Source organism: Theobroma umbraticum, unplaced genomic scaffold, assembly GCF_002168275.2.
Source record: "Theobroma umbraticum cultivar Fairchild unplaced genomic scaffold, ASM216827v3 scaffold_51.0, whole genome shotgun sequence".
Classification (NCBI taxonomy): domain Eukaryota; kingdom Viridiplantae; phylum Streptophyta; class Magnoliopsida; order Malvales; family Malvaceae; genus Theobroma; species Theobroma umbraticum.
Window position 1 is genome coordinate 4,459,593 of NW_018397260.1, and position 19,316 is coordinate 4,478,908.

The following is a 19,316-nucleotide window of genomic DNA, read 5'->3' on the forward strand; positions in this document are numbered from 1 at the left end:
TTGAAAGCATCATTAATTAGGGATTAAATTATGCTACTAAGACAAAGACTTTATTGTTAAAGAAGAGGCAAATTGGAAGGGTTATAATTAGGGGCAGGGCCCCAAAGGGAGGGTTGTTTGATAGAGTATTGTCTTGTTCCCCTTCTGATGGTTTTGTTTTTGGATGTTTAGTGGCAGAGATTTCAACGATTTTTGGTAGCTGTTATTTTCTTTCATCCCAAAGCTAGGCCCGGGTAGCTATACGACTATTGCATGAGGAGGTAGCTAGAAACGTCGGGCCACGTTACCGATGCTTTAGATGGCTATCGTTGGCATGGACTAAGCTGAATGAAACATTAAGTTAATTAATTATTTAATTATATGTAGAAAGCTTAGTCTGAATTATGAATAAAAAGATATTTGTGCATAATCAACATTATATTCAAAATCAAATTATTTTAATATGATTTTTCTACTCCAAGAGTAAGGTTCAAATTTCTTATTCTTTTAAATTTTTTTTAAAAAAATTATAAGTAGAGAAGCTTAACAAAATTATATATATAAAATAAAAAGAAATTTTCACTTAAGTATTTGATTTACCGATATATATATTTATAAAAAGTAGAATTCAATTTTTTTTAAAAAAAAAACTTACAAGACAAAATGTTGAGCTGAATTTTTTTCACCTTTATGGTGCCAGGGGTGGGCAAAGGCCAACAAAGTAAGCTAATAACTAATATTGATGTGAGAATTCTAATCACATCATTAAGTATTAATCCACTTTAACTCTTCTAAGGTTAAGATCATAATATGAAGTAAGATGCATAGTAATTAGTAATTATGTCAGCGCTTAAACTATGGGCTTGAAGTTGATTAATTGGACTTTGGACCCAACCTAGTACAATGGGGCTGGTGAGTTTCAGCCTGCATTTTACAACAACAGCACCAAGAAACTGGACAGCACGGTGGGCTTGGTACCAATCTACAATAACCCTGATGCAAGACAGCCCCCTGAAAACCTAATATAATCTGGCAGAACTTGAAAGGCTTGAAACTCTATGCAAATGCCACAGGCAGTTATAACCCTTGCTCACCGAAATGTTTGATAGGGAACGGCATAGCCATTCATTCATAGGATCTTCGAGGGAAGTTTAGTTGACACGTTGCTATCCACATTTGTTGATGACAGTCCAGAGATATATACGTTATTTCATCTTTCAGAAATTACCTAGCTGGCTGCACTAGGCAACAATCTCTCATCAACTATCATTCATTCTAATATATTCAAACAAAACGATCAATCGTTTTTACATGGATTGCTTGCCTTGAGTTTTAAGCTTACAACACCAGTGCAATTTATGGTAATGTAACTTCACTCTATCTATATAATTGCTCTATGTCCCGAGATGTGGTCTAAGCAAGCAAAATGCACAATACGTACCTACAAAAGTTCACTTTAAAAAGATTGGAGTCTCCTCTTCCAGAATCATATCTGGGACCTTTTCCAAGCAATAATGCTAGCAAGAAGTAACACGAGGACTATGACTTCACATGTTCTTGATGAGACCTAGATTGCTCCTTCTCCTGACTACCGACATATGATCCTCCTTTTTGGTTTAGGGAGATAGAGATGGCCCTGGCCGCTGTAATTGCAGCATCTCCCCTCTTGACAATTTTCTCAAGCTCTGCAACCTTCTCTGACAGCAACCTAATATTTGTGTCAGTGGACTGAACCAACTTGTTTGCAGTTTCCAGAGCAGTGCATAGCTGGAATAACCGAGGAAAACAATTTAACAGTCAGAATGATTAAAATTAACCTCTCATTATTAAAACCAAACTGAGGATACAGGATGCTAGAACAAGAGCTAAAGTCAACAGAATTGATGCTCAAACTGAAGCAATGTAACCAGCATTCATTCACCTGGTAAAGCAATAACATTATTGTAGTCCCCTAACAGACTCCTGTTTGCCTATATTCTTGGTAATGCATAAATCGCAACAGAAACGATCAATTCTACATATGCTTCAAAACAGATCATCTATTACCTTTAAAGTTAGAGCTGTCCATGAGTGGTCCGAACCAGAAAGTGCCTCATTCAATTTCTCATAGTTTTCCTGAATAAAACCACCAAGGCCTTGTCACAGCAAAGAAACGAAGATGCATACGTGTAACGCCAAAACAGACAGACACATACTAAGCTTTCCATAAAAACACGAGGAAGTGATCATTTCAGCATTTTTACCGAGTCATCCCATATGATATTCAAAACTCCTACAAACTGTTTCCCATCTCCAAACACTTTATAAACAAAGCAATGATAAACGAAACTTAAATGTTTTCTCATCATGCATTAGGGTGAGTTCAGAGGTAAACAATAAAGTCTTTCAACTGAAAAGTCCTATGCTTTGAATTAACACAAGGACGATTATATGATGAGAAAATGTAATGGTAACTTACCAAAAAGCAATGCACTTTCCACAGAAAAATTAAACAACTAAAACAATTTAACATATTCTAGAAAAAAAAAAACAAAACCCAAGCAAACCATTTTGCCTCCGGGAATCAAATATGAAATGGTTTTTTCTTTGACATTCCAATCTTGAGGTAATGAATTCCAAAGTTTATTCATGCTAAAGTTAGACTTTGCTACAACTCAATTAGAATTTTTTTGTTATCAAAAATAAACTTTAGAAAAAGAAAGGAATTAAAAGCTTTTCAATTTGGGGCCTGCCCTATTTTCCGGTAAATGCAGAGGAACAAAGAAGGAACCTGGAAGAGTTTGATGAGGTCCAAGGATTGAGGGACATCATTGGCATCAAAAATTGATGATGATGGTGATGGAAGAGTGGTATCATGGTGGTGGAGGTGGTCTGGAGCTGCACCGGATTCATCCCCCACGTCGCTTAGCAGATCCCCTATGGTAAGCAAAGGCCCTCCAACTCCTCTCATCTCCTCTTTTTTCTGTGCTTTCTGCCCCGGTCTCTGGTTTTGTACATATTTTATGGGCTTAAACCAATGGACTTCACACCCATTAAGGGCCCGTTTAAAATTTTCATCTCAAAAGGAGCTGTAAAACCCCGGCTTTGTCTTGGTCGTTGCATCCTTGGAAAGGGGAAAGCAAAGCAGTCCTCTGATCAACATTTTCTCACAGTGATCAGTTTTCTTATCAGGTGGGCTTCAAATCTTTTACCTTTAATGGGTTTAAATTTTTTTTTTGGAAAATTTAGTGTTTTGAAGTTTTTTGGCCTTTTCTCCTTTGTGATTTGCTGGTTTCTCGGGTTTTAGGTGATTGGCTTTCATTGTCTCTAATAATAAGTTCCATTGATGGCAGATAAAGAGGGGTTTTTTTTTCCCCCTTTTAGGTTAACGTGCAAGATCAAATAAGCTAGGAGAGGAAGAAATGGCTGGCCAAGAGGTTAAGCAGCTTGAGGAATGCTCAGTTTCCAAGTCAGTTGCTGCTCTTGTTTTTCTCCATATTTTGATTTTTTTCTTTTCATCTAATATAACCTTGTATGTTTGGGTCCTAATATGAGCATGTAGAGTTTGAAATAATTCTTTTTATTTTTTTTTGGTGTGTGGGGGGGAGGGGAAGAAATAATTCTTGTTGTTAGCTTATAGTTTGGTTAGAAGGTATCTTAAATAATGAATTTAGCAAATTTATAGTAGCACTGGCCATGGAAATTGGGATTTATTCATATGAATCTCTATCTATGGCTCTAAGCCTGGTCTTTAGGAGAATTCAGGTAGGAGCAGGGGTGTAAAAATATTGTGCTTATCCCAAAGATTTGATTTTAGTTATTAGTTTTAATTAGTAAAAGGGGAAATCCAATGAAAAAGCTTTATTGACTAAATTATCGACCAGCATTTGTTATGACAGCTTATAAAAAGAGTGATTCACAGCATATTGAACCACCGCTGATGATATAGGGTTGCATGCACCTGACTGAAAACATCAGAATTGTTGAAGTGCCATTGCAGCCCTTTTAAACCAATCTGCTCGTCAAACCATTTAGATTCATTTTCCGGATAGATATAGAGTTTTCCACGTGATAGTACTTAACCTGGGTTTTATTATTTATTTCCATTCATAATGTCATTTCAATTTTCTCAGCATGGTAGCCTGATCTCCTGATTCATTTCCTTTGCATATATGTTTTCATCAGATATATTGTAATGAGTGTTATTGTATGTGGAATATCTGCAGTGCATTGGGCACATGGGTATTTTCAGTAGCAGGGGCTTTGCTAGCAATTCCAGTGGGGATAAAGAGGAAATCTTTAGCGCCCCTTGTGTTCTTTGGCACAACCGGTACAATGCTTGATATCATTATGGGAATCAGTGCTTGTGAAAGAGAGCACGCGGAACGCCAAATGAAGCTATCAGAAGCCCAAAATTCTGCAGCTGATGATTCTTCGGTTTCAGAGTCTTAGATGGTGTAGATTCACATCTTTGGAAGTGCTTGAATCTGTCTTTCAAACTTGCTTGGGGTGTACAAGAGACCTAGCGAATTATTGTTTATAAGTTGGGTCCCTTTTTCCTTCTCGTAGTTGCATGTCCTCCCCCTCTATGGCTTTGGTGAATAAGAAATTGGCACTTTCTTCTTCCAGGAATGTCTTGGCTCAATAAAGAGCTTCTAAATTTTACTTAAATTTTCAGAAGCGCCTTAACTTCTCCCAATATGCAAAGAGATTCATTCTGCTGCTATTTGTTATCACTTGAACAAGGCTTCAGGTTACTTGAAGACAATTTTATGCATTCATCATAAGAAAGCCATGTATGCAACAGAAGTAAAATCAACATTGACTTCATTGCAAAGACCAAATGTTTTTGAAGCATGGAGTAGACACAGATATCATTTCAAACCTCCCATTTTCTGTATCAAGGCTAGCATTTACAGCAACTTCAAATTTCAAAGGACTGTTCTTTCCTTGCTGCAGCAACATTTTTAGAATTACTAACCAAATTAGAAAGATGTTTATGTTTTTATGGCATCGTTTGTTTTGGCCACTTTCCTGCTTCTTATGCGCATCTGATGAGCAATAATCCGTATCACTTGTTCCAGCAGCTTTGGGAGAATTACTGGTTCCTGTACCACGAGGAACCCTCCTTTCAGTACATCCTGGATCAGGGTTTTTATCGCACTTGTATTCTCTATAGCATAAGTAGACTCTTTCAGCCTTGATGTTCCCAAACAATTTCTCTGCTGCATTGTTTTTGACCAGTAGTGGCATGTATTCAGATTCATCCCATACATATAACTGCAATCAAAGACAAACCAGACCATGGAAGGAGAGAAAAAACCCAACCAAAAGAATCAATAATTAGCATAAACAAAATACACCAAGACATTGTACACATGACATGCAAACAAATATGGTTTAGATTTGGTTTTCACTACACACAAAAACACGCACCAAGACAGAAACACACAAGGAATGCACACGACCTGAAATGGAAATAACTAAAAGTGGTAATCCCAAGAACCCAAACTTTTCAACAAAGCTTAGGGAAATATCAACAGACTTGTGATTCTTGAAATAACAAGTGATGCCACAAACTTGACCACACGTATGTGCACTAATCAGAAATTCAAGCTTCTCATTTTGATAATTTCAACTAACAAATAAAGAAAATAATCTTTAAATGACATGAATCCTTCCAAACAATTACTTTTGCTATATTCAGAAGAAACTATAATTTCAAAATTCAGCAGATTGTTCAGGTCAATGCATAGAGTAATATAAACTGTTCTTCTCTAGAAACAATCTTCAACAATTTCAGCAGAAACAATTAGGTACTTCCATTGTCACAGAGAATACAAGTGTTATGTGCAGCCAAGTAAGTGCAAGAAGAAACCAATACCACACAAGGCCTATATATCAAGCTGACTGCATGAAGGCGATCTGAACTTTTCTCACAATAGAGTGGAAGAGAGTTCTTCCCAACTGTAGACCTGTTACAGAGTACAGAGACATTGAGTATCATATGAATTCAATACATGAAAAGCAATGCAGGAAATTTGAAGATATTTAACATACCCCTGCTCTGGATCCAATGGGGAACCACATAGCCGGCAGCCAGTGCAAATAAGATCTTCTGCTAAATTATTGTCTCTCGATGTATTTAGTCTCCCGCTGATGAACATATTTTCACTCTCAGATTCAGCAATGGGCCTCCAAGTAATTGGCAGAAAAATTTCGCCCACAGACGCACTAAATATTGCCTTACAGTGACTAGTTAGGCGCAATACTTCTGAAAGTGAGGGGCAGTCTCTAAATTTATTTGGCTCCGGCAGTTTCCAGTTTCTTGAGAGCTGCCTACTCTGCAGTGAATTAAGCATATATATTACTCAAAACATTTAGAACAAGTAGAGTCAACTGGAAAAAAATATGAATATAACATCCAATTTAACAGAAACATAGAAGATGTTACAGAGCTAAAGATAAATAGGCAAAGGGGAAAAACATGATCATAAATTTCCTACTCAGCAGCAGCCTAGTTTGAAAACAGGTCAAGAAACTTCCCAGAACGAAAGGTATTAGGAATTTCACTAATGGCACACACACAGACATTCACTGATATTCAAGCATGACAAAATTTCAGCTCGGTTAAATTAAATGCAACAAGATATCGCAAAATATTATAATGAAAGCTATATTGCCCAAAAAAGAAAAATCAGGTTATTTTCAAATTCCTTAAATAGCAAGTACAAGAATTACATGAAACTTGCTATAGAGTATAAAGGAAAGGAATGACTACTTGACAGTCATACGCTTCAGCATTGTTTAGAGCAGTATATCCAGTTCGCTGCACCCATTCTATAACCTTCCTAAGCTTTTCTTTCGCTGCTATCCCCACTCTACACTCTGCTACTAATTCAACTGCACCTGCAACAAATACATGAACACAAGGCTCCATTTCGTAAAAGAGCTTCTATCGTCCAACAAGTGAGCACAAAACTTCTAACATATTTCTAAAAAACACATTTAAAATTCAAACAACAAACCCAGTATTAAGATTAAATTCAGATATATACCCTTTGAAACAAGGGAGTTGTAAGGATGGACTAGACGGTGTAAAGATGACCAGTCGACAGTTCTCGCCTGGAAAACGTCCCGAAATTTGGTAATCTTGACATCTGAAATTATTAAAACACAAATACAAATCAGTACATACTATATAGTATGAGAATTTAAATAGAAGGTTTAAACCCTGAACGAATCCTAATATTATAGTCAATTATTTAACTAAGCTCCTCACTTTATTGTATTCAAACTAGCTCTGAAATTTTAACTTAAGACTAAACAAATTGATGTGGTCGTGTGGCAACTAAATCCATTCATCAGGTTACATGTCAGGTGGGCGAAAGAAATTCAGCTGGCATCTGGTACAACAGCCGTTAAAATACTCTTGACATTAGGTACAGCGGGGTTAGAGTAAAAAAGGTGTCATAATGTAATAAAAATTACAAAGGTGAGAGATTTTTAGCATTGCCAACTAAATAGAACGAAATATAGTATGATGTAGAAGTGAAATTACTCACTTTGTAGCAAGACGACGTCGCCGGCAACAACCATGGATCGCATTTCTTTCTTCCATAAGGTGACGGAGAAAAAGGGTCGAGTGTCATCGCCAACCTGAATGTCGGTCCTGATAATTTCTCCGCCTCTGGATAATTTATACTGTCACCCATGACCCAACAAAAACAAATTCGAGCACTAGTGTTAAGAGTACAAGCACTGAATTGATAAAAGTAAACAACAATGGAACTGAGAGAGAGATGGAAGGAGACCTGCAGAGGAGTGGAACGATGGACGAAAACGAGAAGCTGGACGAAGTGGCCCACGTGATGAGAAGCTTTTGAGAGATCGATCAACGGTCCGTACCACGATGTCATCGCTTCTCACTGTCGTTCTGCGCCTCGCCTAGGATGTCCATGCCCACTCCCTCCTTCAGGTTTCTACTCTCTTTATTTTGGGTACCATTTGGGCGCGTAGAAATTTGATGAGAATTCGCGACTTGAAAAAATAAATAAAAAATAATATTACCATTTTCACTAATTTAAAATATTAAGACTGATAATTATAAGTAGAGATTTTCCTTTCTAATATTTAAAATTTGTTTATATCTTTTTACCTACTTTTTTATCCTTTACCAAAGACAGCCAAACAAAACTTAGCCCCCGACCAAGGTAAAAAACGTGCGTTGTTTTCCAATTTTGTCTCCAGGCAGCCATTGAGTAACATACAATCGAGTGTTTTAAGATGTTGGGCATTTGCAGATCTCTCTACCATTCTATTTCTAGCTAATATTTCCCTATAGCACCAAAGAAATAAACACAGTGAATACCAGCAATAAAAAACTAGATGAGCACTTTATTTCGCCTCCAGGAGAGAGACACCGCGTCATTCAACGCAAATCTAAAATAGAGTGTGTAACATACTGAATACAACTGTCTCAAAGTAAAACGAAAAAAAAAAAAACAAAAAAACGAATCTGAAACAACTAAATTTAGCCACCCAAACTCAAAAAACTCTTGGGCTGCAGTCCGATAAGATCGAAGGAAGACAACATAGAATCGACTCCTAAGCCCAGTGTCAATGCTCAGTGTCGAACAATATAAAGATACTACCGAGATATCAGATGGAACTCGCCGATAAAAACAAGGGCCAATTCCAAAGAGAGCAGCTTTTGTTAAAAACAGCCACCAAAAGGGAAAAACAACCACCAGAACCCCACCGTTATCTACACCTCCCAACACATGTCCCAGTGTCAACACATCAAGCATATAATCAAGACCCGGTAATTCTAAACCATGGGTTTTCTTTTCTTTTTTTTTTCCCCTTTTCATAACCTCTATAGTAACTATACACTAAGTTCTTATCTACAACAGAACCTGCTCATTCCATACAAAGCTCTGTTATCTATGTCTCCCTGAGGTCATTCAATTCAGTCGCAATACCTCACAGCCTTCTCCACAACATGAGTTACTTCAAATATGAACTCATGTATAAGCGCACTCCAATCTCAAGGGGTCCATCATCACCACCAATTGCATTTAATGCCACAGGAATCGTTGAAAGCAGATGCACCGTTAGAGGAAAAGTTCCAGGATCAACCCAAGATTTTGAGATTGGCTCTGAATCCGGGAATGCCACCCCATTATTCCCCATGCATGTTGCATCACAGTCATCAACACTCCCTGTTTCCACACTTAGATCGTAAGGATTCACAACCCATGCAACATTTCCTAAAGCCATGTAATGCTGTAGGCCACCTCTCTTGAACACGCGTCTGTGACCAGATAAATTAAGCACCAACGTTGAGGTAGACTCGAGCCATTCTACATTTAACCCTTCAACTTCATCATAGTATATTCTTCGCTCAATCTGAAAGCACAACAGCAGGAGCATTGAAAAACCAAAAGAAAAAATATATAAATGAATGAACTAAGAAAATAAGAACTAAATCACTTACAGCCAGCTTCTGGATATAAACAGACATAAATCTTGGCCCCAGTCCCAATACTCTAGCATCAGACAAAAAAATCTGAGGAAAAAATAATAGAAAGGACAAAAAATATAGCATCAGCCAAAAATGCAAACATACAGACCCCAACAAAATGATATAGCATTAACGAAAAACAATTACTACAAAAGTTCCACAATTTAATTTTCTACACCAAGTAGTCTCCTATTAGAATTCCTTCAATACTTCATGTTAAACTCCTAATTAGTTTTAACATCTACAAGGTTCAAGCAAAAGTATTAGAAACCGGCCCCAGGATGTTTTATAAATGTTTTATAACAGCAAAACTAATGTCCAATGATAATACAAGACAAATGATCTAACTTCTCGGAAAATTACACTCAGAACGACTTTAGCAGCATCTTTTTTTCATTTTAAGAAGATAAAGTCAAAAGGCATAAGATAACAAGTAAAGATAGAGTTTACAAATGTAACTGGAATACATGGAGGAAGTCTCATAGCTAAGACAGTTTAGCACATGGACCAAAATATAAATCTAAAAGTGGTAGCTACTTATAGTACAAAACATAATAGCTATGTCACACTAAAGAAAAAAAAGTTTTCCATAACATAAACAAGAAATGTAAAATATACCTCTTTTTTCTTCAGCAAAACCCACATAGAGAGTTTCTCACAGGCATCCTCAGCATGCCTACTGGCCAGCTTTCTTTCATTGCTATATGCAGCAACATCAGCAAGGAGTTCAGGGGAAGGAATTCCATGATTCAATGCAGCAATTGATAATGCTTCTTTCCCTTGTGGAGAGGCTGCAGCTTCCTTGTCAAAAAAAATTCCAGTGAAACAACTTCTTGACACTTCCTCACCATTGTTGCCTTTAAGCAATCCTCTATGCTTTAGATACAACTCCTCAGCTTCAATTACAGCAGCCAATGTCCGATGTACCACAATGTCTGGATACCGACGTAGCGGTGAAGTAAAATGTGTATAGAGAGGAACAGCCAACGCATAGTGACTCCAATCATTCAAATTATCTTTTAACTCACCACTGCAGAAGTAAGTAGCCAATTGCATCGGTTTTGAAGCATATGAGATGAGAATATCGAAAAGAACAGAATCATCCCTCAGTTTTTCCCTTATTTTCTCCAAGGATTGACGAAACTGGCCAGAAGAGGAAGTATCTAATGCTAGACCATTTTTGCGACAAAAAGCTTCAAACTCTTTGAGCTTTCTCATATTAGGTTCAGGATGCCTCCGCAATAATGCACTATCTGGAAAAGCTCTCGATATTACTTCTGCAGCTGTCATATTTGCCAAAAGCATGAACTCTTCAATGAGAAAATTTGAATCCATCCTCTCACTTAGCCTGCTATCATATGGAACTCCACATTCATCAAATAAGTAAACAACTTTGGAGCTTTCAAGCTGTAGAGCACCATCATTAAATCTTTTCCCCCTCAAAGTTTTTGAAATTTCATGAAGACATTTAACAGATCTAACAACATCAGTCCATTCAAATTGGCCATACAACCGGGGATAACCTTCTAAAGTATTAAATTTCTCCACATCAATTGTCCCTTCAATTATGTCTTGAGCATGCTGATATGAAAGCTTACAACAAGACCTTATAACTGTACGGCCAATCCAACGATCCAAAACATCCCCCATGCTGTTTAAGTCCCAGAATATAGAAAATGCAAGCCTATCTACTCCAGGATTAAGCGAACACAGCTTTTCTGAAAGCAATGATGGCAACATTTGTATCTTCCTCTGCAACATGTACACACTGGTTGATCGAATCTGAGCTTCCTTGTCTAAGGCAGTGTTTGGCAGCACAAAGTATGACACATCTGCAATGTGTACACCAACTCTTAAAGAGCCATTTGATAACCTTTCAACAGATAAAGCATCATCAAGATCAGATGCAGTGGATGGGTCAATAGTAAACACACACAAGTCTCTAAGGTCTTTTCTACTTTGAAATTCCTCCATTGGGATTTCCCAAGGGATATTTGGAAGACGAGAAAGCACTTGAGGAGGAAAATCAGTACACGGGATTGCATTTTGATATAAGATCGCACTGATCTGTGGTTCCAGCTCACCACCCCGTCCAAAAGAATGAGAGACACTAGCTTGTGGAAAAGGACTTTCTGCACTCCAATCTTCAATTTGAGCAGCTACCAACTCCATCTCAATTGTTTCATCACCATCTTCCAACCTTTTCTTTATGCAGTCAGGTAAGCCCCTCACATAAACAATCATTTTGGGAAATCTTGGATCAGTTGGGGTCAATGTAACATACTCATGGTCAAAATTTGCCGAATTTTTCTTTGCATCTTTTCTATAAAGTTCTTGATAAGAAAACCACTGCTTAACATTAAGAAAACCAACGATAGCATCTCGTCGAGGAGACTTCTCAACAATTGCTACAACCCTCCCAGTTGGTCGTTTCAGGGAAAATTGACTAGTCATGGCAGCCAACCTATCCACTGAATTCATACCTTCATTCTGCCCAGGAAAAAAACCCATATGCGATGAATCTGAACTAGATTGGAAATGCCCATTAACATTATTGAATGCTGCCGTCCTAGTCATTCCTGCCTCATCATAAAAACCTTTCTCAAGGATTACTCCACTTTTACAATGAGCATACTCACAATCTGCATCTTCCTTACCTTTACCCTTGTAGCTATTACCAGCCAGTCCATCGACTTCTTGGACTAAATTACAATCTTCTACCTGTGCAGAATTGTTTGAGGACCCAGTTGACCCTTTCATCTTTGTCCACAATCCCAAAGGATCAACCTTAATAACCACAATATCTCCCTCAACCTATGAGACAGAATAAATAGATTGGCAATTATTAGACCCATCCCGTATAAACTAGTAGGCTAAACTACATGTCAAAGTACATCAGAGTTGACAATTAACATAAAGAACACAAGCCCAAAGAATTTCATACAGCTCTATTCTGTGAAGAAACTCCACTGATGAGAACATCTGTAGGTACCCCATCAATTTTGCAATATGCCTAGCAGTATAAAACATTCTTCCATGTTAGCATGCAAAATTAATCATGTACACAACGTCATAAAACAAAATGAAGTTTAGCTATCACAAACCTCAAGTCGATTGTGAGCATTTACACGAAACAATGCTTTAAAAGCTTTCCCTTTCTGCAAAAGGGTTAAAGAACATGTGATCAAGAAACATGCACACAAACAAAACTTGTGAACCTCCCAGATAGACCATATATATGCATCCAAAAACCAATACAAACTACAGAGAATTGAATACATATATCGATCACTAGTTTTTATTAATTATTTTCTACTCAAGCTTAATTGTGCAATTTTATACACACACGCACATATATATAAATACATATGAATATGATCTTGGGTTAAGAAATAGCAGGTAGCTCTCCCATCCCAAGATTCGAACTTAAAACTTCATAGTTGAAAACTCAAGTTCTACCCTAGGGTGTCCCCTTGGGGACTTTAAGCGCTGTTTTGTTAAACTAATTAATTTCAATACAAGTTCTCTAACTTTTAGAACGCATCACTTTCTTATAGGTTGTTTTAGTCTTGTAGAACAAAGAATATTGATTAATAAAAAACTATTTTTAATTTTTATTAACAATCAGATGGTATAAAAGGGAATAGATTATAGGAGCCATTTTCAAACAAACCTCTAATGCCTCGTTTACAGCCTCTATAGGCCAATATGGAGTGAACAACTTCTTTCGAGCAAAACCCTCAACCTGGTGGAAAGGAAAAAAACCATCTATGCACACTTTAGATGATCCTGCCGAGGAAATTGGTTCAGGACACGACTTTCTAAAAGTTCTTCCACCAACATCATCATCAGCATCACCACAACCAGAGCCAACTTGTTCATTTATATGCATCGTAGGCATGGAACTAAAAGCAACATCAGATGCTCTACCGGGAGTCTGCTCATTCAAAGCAGTCTCCAATCCTTGTTGTTTCGATGAAGAAGGACAACTCATAGGTTGTGTCAAACTTTTTGTTTTGTCTCCATTTTTCAAGCTATCCGATGATTCCACACGTGCTTCATTCACTGGATTACAAAATAAATCCCCACCAAAAAAAAAAAAACTCAGGGAACCATAACCAAAATCCCAGTTCACTGATCTCACTTAAATCAAATTAACCATGCAATAATGAAAACCACAACAGCATAAACAAAATTCACTATACTTCTAGAAATAGACAGTAAAAAAATAAACAGAATTCACCATAATTCAGAAATACCCAAGCAAAAAAAAAAATCACTAGAATCTTTAAATACCTAGTAATAGCACAGAAAAATCACTGTAATTCTTGCAATACCCAGTAATAGCACAGAAAAATCACTGTAATTCTTGAAATACCCAGTTTAAAAAAAACAAAACTCACTAAATTATATAAATATCAAGTAAAAACACTGAAAAATTCAGCTTGAATCTACAAAATAAGGTTTCTATAAGAAAAATTCAGTATCCATAATGAAAGAAAATACCTGAGTTATGTTTGGATCGACGATTAGATCGGCGTTTCTTCTTCTTCTCCTTATCAGCATCCTCCACCCTCTCAACAATCACAGATTGCTCCGCAACGCCGCTTCCACCCCTCATAATTTCTTTATAAAAATTAAATAACCAAAAAAAAATCAAATTAAAACCGAAAAAAACTTAACAAAACGAAACAGAACTAAATCCCTAGATCATATAAAAACTCGGGCAACTTCCGATGAGTTAAAAAATATTACGGAAGGAACCTAACCCAAAAAATAAAACAAATTAAAGGATTGAAATGAAAAACTAGGGAAAAAGGGGAAAAACCAGAGGGAAAAAGAAGGGTTAGGGTTTTATAAGAAAGTCTCTAGAGAGAGAAAATTTTGGTTTTTTTAGAGAGAGAGAGAGTGGAGGTGAAAGAGATAATGACGTGAAGATTGGTCGGCGGAAACATGGGGCGCCGACTATCGATTCCTTTGTCTTCCCTCTTTCCTCCCCCTTTTCTTTTTCTCTTTTGTTCCTTTCTTCTCCTTTTCTTTCACTTTCTTTTCCTTTTCTTTCCCTTTCCCTCTCTCAGTTTCTTGCCTTTTCTTTCTTTTTTCCTGTCCTCAATTTCTCATGGTTAGGGGGAGGAGAGAGTGGAGTTGGGTGAGGAGCTCGGAATGCTAGATCTTGTGACGCGTGTCCGATCACGAGTGGGTTTTAGTCGCTAGGATTTAATTAATTAATTACTACTAATTTATTTGTTATTGTTTAACAATGGAAAAAGAAGCTTTAACAAATTAAGGTTAGGTCGCTTGATTTTTGGCAAATATAAGATAGGTTCCAATAATGCCATAACATAATGGTGGGTCTAATCGCATTAATGCAACATAAAGTTGAGATTCGACTTTTAGGATTACTAACAAAATTAAAATATTAGATAGGTGACATGTAAAATTGTTTACACTCTTTTAATCTTTTGTTGTGCATTATGATTTACTTAATTCATTTAAATATTTTATTTTTTCCTAATAATATGGGAAATACTTTGAAATTATAACAACCATTTTATGATGAAAAAAAGTTAAAAGTTACGTTTTTTCAAGAAAAATCATATAAACTGTTATCTTTTTATTACATCAAATCAAGTTTTATTTTTTTATTTTAAGTCAAATAAAATTTATAAATAATAATTAATTATTATTAAATAAAATATTAATAATTATATTATATTCATATGACACTGAAATAATATTTATATATAAAATGACAAATATCATATAATCATATTATCAATAAGTATATTAAGTCGTCATCAATTATAAATTATTGATATACCACATCATCATCAATTATAATATATTAGCATGGCACGTCAACATCACGTAATATACAATAAAAATTAATATTTTAATTAAATTAATTATTAATTATAAAAATTTATTTGATTTCAAATAAAAATATAAAAATTGATTTAGTTTAAAATAAAAATATAAAAACTTAATTAAATATAATAAAAATATTAAAATTTTTTAAAATAATTTAAAATTTTCTTTTAAATTTTATACTGGATGTTTATTTCTACTTTTACTTGCAATTTTTTGAATTTAATCTCATCAAATTTAGTTTACAAATTCAACTTCATACGTAACGTGTGACGATGAGTAAGAAAATGTGCAATTAAAAGAAGCAAAGAATATTCAATTATTCCAAAGCCAAAAAGTACAAGTAAAATTAAATACTATCTTTATCCACGTGATGGATAGAGTGTAGGAAAAGTCAATCACATCCGCTCCCAACATTGTTTTGCAAGATAACTAAGGAGTATTCACTTCACTTCCCTAAGTTTTTTCCAACAAAATTTCAACTGATTTTTATTACTTATTAGCATCTTAAATTTTAAATTTACACTCAAAATCTTAAAGCTAAGAATAAAATCACTTGACACCACCAAAGTAAATGATGATATTTGTTTTGTTTTTTTTTTCCTTTTCTTAAATTTTTTTTAGTTTTATATAAAGATATTATTAACGATTAGATTGATAATTGAAAAATAACTTATTAAATTTTTTTTATATAAAATATTTTATAAAAAAATTTAATATTTTTTATTATTTGGATAAACTGTCAAAATTATTTTTTATTGTTTGGATCATTATTAAAATTATAAATAAGGATTGATTACAAAACAAATATGTTATTGGGTTTTCACATTAGAATTAAGAATAGAAATGAAAATGAGAAAATTCACTAATGATATTTTTTAAAGCATTTAATCAATAGGCTCTAATTTAAAAAAAATTCCATCTCTTCATTTTTTTCACTATAATATTATAAAAATACTAATATTTATCAATTATATAAAATATTCAAAATTTATATTTATAAATATGTATTTATTAAAAGACGATCATCAAAATATTTTTGTTATAATAATTGGACAGATTTATTCAAATTATAAATAAAAAGATTAATTGCATTGAATGATTTCATTAATTATTTTTAATTTTAATAATATTGAAAATTTTAAATATTAATAATCTAAGTTAAAAACTTGTTAATTTTAAATATTAATATTTTTCAAATTTATTATGCTAAGTTTAATATAACAGCAATTTTTCCTTACAAAATCATAAGACATTTTATGTGAGGCATAACATATTTTACGTGATCCGTGGATATTTTTTCTTTTGATTCGAAAATGTTTTACATTTGAAATAATTTTTTTTTATTTTTCAAACAAGTATAAATCTTAAAAATGTTTTTTCAAAAATATTTTACGTCGACTCGAAATTGTGAAATAATAGTAACAATGTAATTAGTAGTATTATTTATTAACCTAATGAATTCTCCTAAACATAAGAATCTAAGACAAAAATACTTCCAAACTCTCTATAAATACACGTCACTATGTTTTGAAGGAAAAAAAGAAAGATGGTGACAATTGGATAATTTTTTAATGCACGTAAAACAAAAAAGGTTTGATTTATAATAAAAAAATATAATTTTCTTATAAATAATTTTTTTAATATCACTTGATTCATAATATGAAAATTAATTACATACATTTGATATATAAATATGAATTATAATATTGCTTTGTTACGGGCCGTACGTAGCATGCTTTAGTGAATGTCAAACCAAGGCAAAAGCAGGACTTTATAAACTTTTCACGGTTTCTTCTGTTTTTTCTTTCTTGCTTTTTCATGAGGTTGGATTATAAGCTTCCTTTCTTCCCGACTAAGATTCCCACCCTTAAACAACGCTGCAACATTTTTCACATGGGCAACAGTTTCTGTTTCCTGTACTTTGCATTATTCTGTATTCAATCAATGATCAAACTAAGAAAATTAAATTGTTGATGCAAATATCGTTATGTCATAATCATTAGAGCTAATATGATGCTTCCTGTCTCCAGAAAAGAGGCCCAAGTACAAGGCTTTGGGCTGGGCCGGACTGGGCCTTACAGTGTAATATAAACTGATAAAGCTAGCTCCCGACAGGCAAGTTGCGTATCCAGTCGAAAGACAAAAAGTTGGTAGCATTGTCGATATTATAACAACTGTACTTTAATGTCAATAATATACTATAACCATATGTAATTTATTAATACAACTTATATTTTACAATATATCAAATAGAAATATCAAAAGAAAAATCAAATACAAATATTTCTCCTAACTTTTTTTTCTCTTTTTTTTTTTGGTTTGCAATTACAAAAGAGATATATATATATATATATATGTTTACTAGATTGCACTTAGAATTAAAATAATTTTTTGAAGAATATACTTAGAAATATATTAAGACTGAATAAAAGGGTGTAATTCCACCTCCACCCTTTTATCTTTATTTTGTTGACTTAAAACAAAATCTTTTAGGATCTTAATTTCACATTAATTAGTTACCAATAATTGAAGAAAAAGGGCATGGAGACATGTTCTGGCTTATGATGTGAACTCCACGAATTTATTATTAGGTTTTGAGGGCATGACTCAGGCAAAGTGGACTCTTTCTTTCTAATCATTTATAAACAATTTCATTAATATATATATATATATGGAACACTCACAGCATGTCGTTGTAAACAAAGTCAGCCACCCAACTTGCAATAAATATTGTGCAATTGACAGTCGAAATGTTGAAAGCCGAAACCTTTAAATTGTTTCATATAATTGTCATTTTCTTTAGACTTTTAAATATGTTATCCAAGTTGTCTTGTTAGGCGATCTTTAACACTTGGTTAATATTAAACCCTACCACCTTTGCTGTAAAGTAAATCATGCACTTATCCTATAATTGCCCAAAGTCATAGTGGACGGTTCCTAATTGTTCATTGTGTGGACCGGAGAGGAAACGTTTATATTCTTTTCTTGTCCTTTACATCAAACATGGAATGTTACACAAAAGTAAGAGAAATTTTGAAGGGGTACTTAATATTATAATATACATGATGTATCTTGTAGAATATTTCATTTGGTTGGTAAAGATCGTATTAAGTATGAAATAACTATAAGAAAATGTGATTGGCATGATATCAACCACTTATTAATTATATAGTATAGTGATTTAATTTTCATTCATATGAAAGGTTTTTTTTTTTGTTAATTTTAATTTTCAATATTGGCACACAAGTAGTCTAAATAAAGGATAAATACCAATGACTAATGTCCCAAAATTGTGTCACGTCCAAGTTGGAGGGATGCTCCAAAGGCAATTCAATGACTCTCCTATGTCATGTTGCTGATGTCTCTCAACAATAAAATAATGTGATCACTCAAAAATTCAAACAAACAAGCTCATAATAATCATAATAAATATAGAAAACATGCTAAAACTAATTGACATTGAATTTCAAGTGATGGGTGGACAAAAACATGTGGCATGGATCTTAGTTTAGTTGTCAGTACTAAGGTGGGATTCAGAATCCCAAAGGGCAGACCAACCAACCATTATATATCAAAGATTCATGTACCCAAGGCCAAGAAAGAAGCACTCTCTATATTTATAAATTATTAATTAATATTGATATTAATCAAAGGGAACAACCTGCTTGTCTTGGCTGGTGGAGAGAGTTGAATCGAGCCTTTGGCACGTCAAAATAATATATAATAATAATAATAATAATAATGGTAAAAAAATGCAATTTCAGTCGCCAACGACCGGTATTTGCTATGAAACATAGTTTCTTAGGGAATTAATTTTGTAAAATAAATAAAGTTAGCGAATTGTTGACATGTTAAATGCAAAAAAAGTAAACGAATTACGCTACTTAGACATCTTACATTATATTCCCCTCTATTAAAGCCAACTTGTTGACTACCATTTTGTGGTATCAATTTACCTTTA

The 19,316-nt window shown here is 34.3% G+C and overlaps 4 protein-coding genes across 5 annotated transcripts; 1 reads left to right on the forward strand and 3 right to left on the reverse strand.

The window, feature by feature from the left end:
- Positions 1–803: 803 nt before the first annotated feature.
- Positions 804–3,040, reverse strand: LOC110416237 (histone-lysine N-methyltransferase). Its single transcript, XM_021428147.2, has 3 exons — positions 2,750–3,040; positions 2,026–2,094; positions 804–1,746 (listed from the first exon to the last, which is right to left on the reverse strand). Exons 1-3 carry the CDS (start codon positions 2,927–2,929, stop codon positions 1,519–1,521), a joined length of 477 nt encoding a protein of 158 aa, XP_021283822.1. The 5' UTR covers positions 2,930–3,040; the 3' UTR covers positions 804–1,518.
- Positions 3,010–4,586, forward strand: LOC110416238 (uncharacterized). The gene is made up of 3 exons (XM_021428148.1): positions 3,010–3,150; positions 3,312–3,427; positions 4,185–4,586. Exons 2-3 carry the CDS (start codon positions 3,381–3,383, stop codon positions 4,408–4,410), a joined length of 273 nt encoding a protein of 90 aa, XP_021283823.1. The 5' UTR covers positions 3,010–3,150; positions 3,312–3,380; the 3' UTR covers positions 4,411–4,586.
- Positions 4,587–4,785: 199 nt separating this feature from the next.
- Positions 4,786–8,261, reverse strand: LOC110416234 (uncharacterized). The gene is made up of 8 exons (XM_021428145.2): positions 8,121–8,261; positions 7,773–7,998; positions 7,524–7,662; positions 7,017–7,118; positions 6,740–6,867; positions 6,019–6,302; positions 5,843–5,933; positions 4,786–5,238 (listed from the first exon to the last, which is right to left on the reverse strand). Exons 2-8 carry the CDS (start codon positions 7,875–7,877, stop codon positions 4,786–4,788), a joined length of 1,302 nt encoding a protein of 433 aa, XP_021283820.1. The 5' UTR covers positions 7,878–7,998; positions 8,121–8,261.
- A 65-nt stretch (positions 8,262–8,326) lies between these two features.
- Positions 8,327–14,601, reverse strand: LOC110416233 (Ribonuclease II/R family protein). Of its 2 annotated transcripts, XM_021428144.2 has the most exons (8): positions 14,416–14,601; positions 13,991–14,110; positions 13,158–13,549; positions 12,589–12,642; positions 12,429–12,497; positions 10,103–12,298; positions 9,458–9,529; positions 8,327–9,369 (listed from the first exon to the last, which is right to left on the reverse strand). In XM_021428144.2, the coding sequence occupies exons 2-8, from the start codon at positions 14,103–14,105 to the stop codon at positions 8,968–8,970; spliced, it is 3,300 nt and encodes a 1,099-aa protein (XP_021283819.1). In that variant the 5' UTR covers positions 14,106–14,110; positions 14,416–14,601; the 3' UTR covers positions 8,327–8,967. The 2 variants fall into 2 exon arrangements, with proteins under 2 accessions (XP_021283819.1, XP_021283818.1); XM_021428143.2 differs by having other exon boundaries at positions 13,991–14,601.
- Between the last annotated feature and the right edge of the window lie 4,715 nt (positions 14,602–19,316).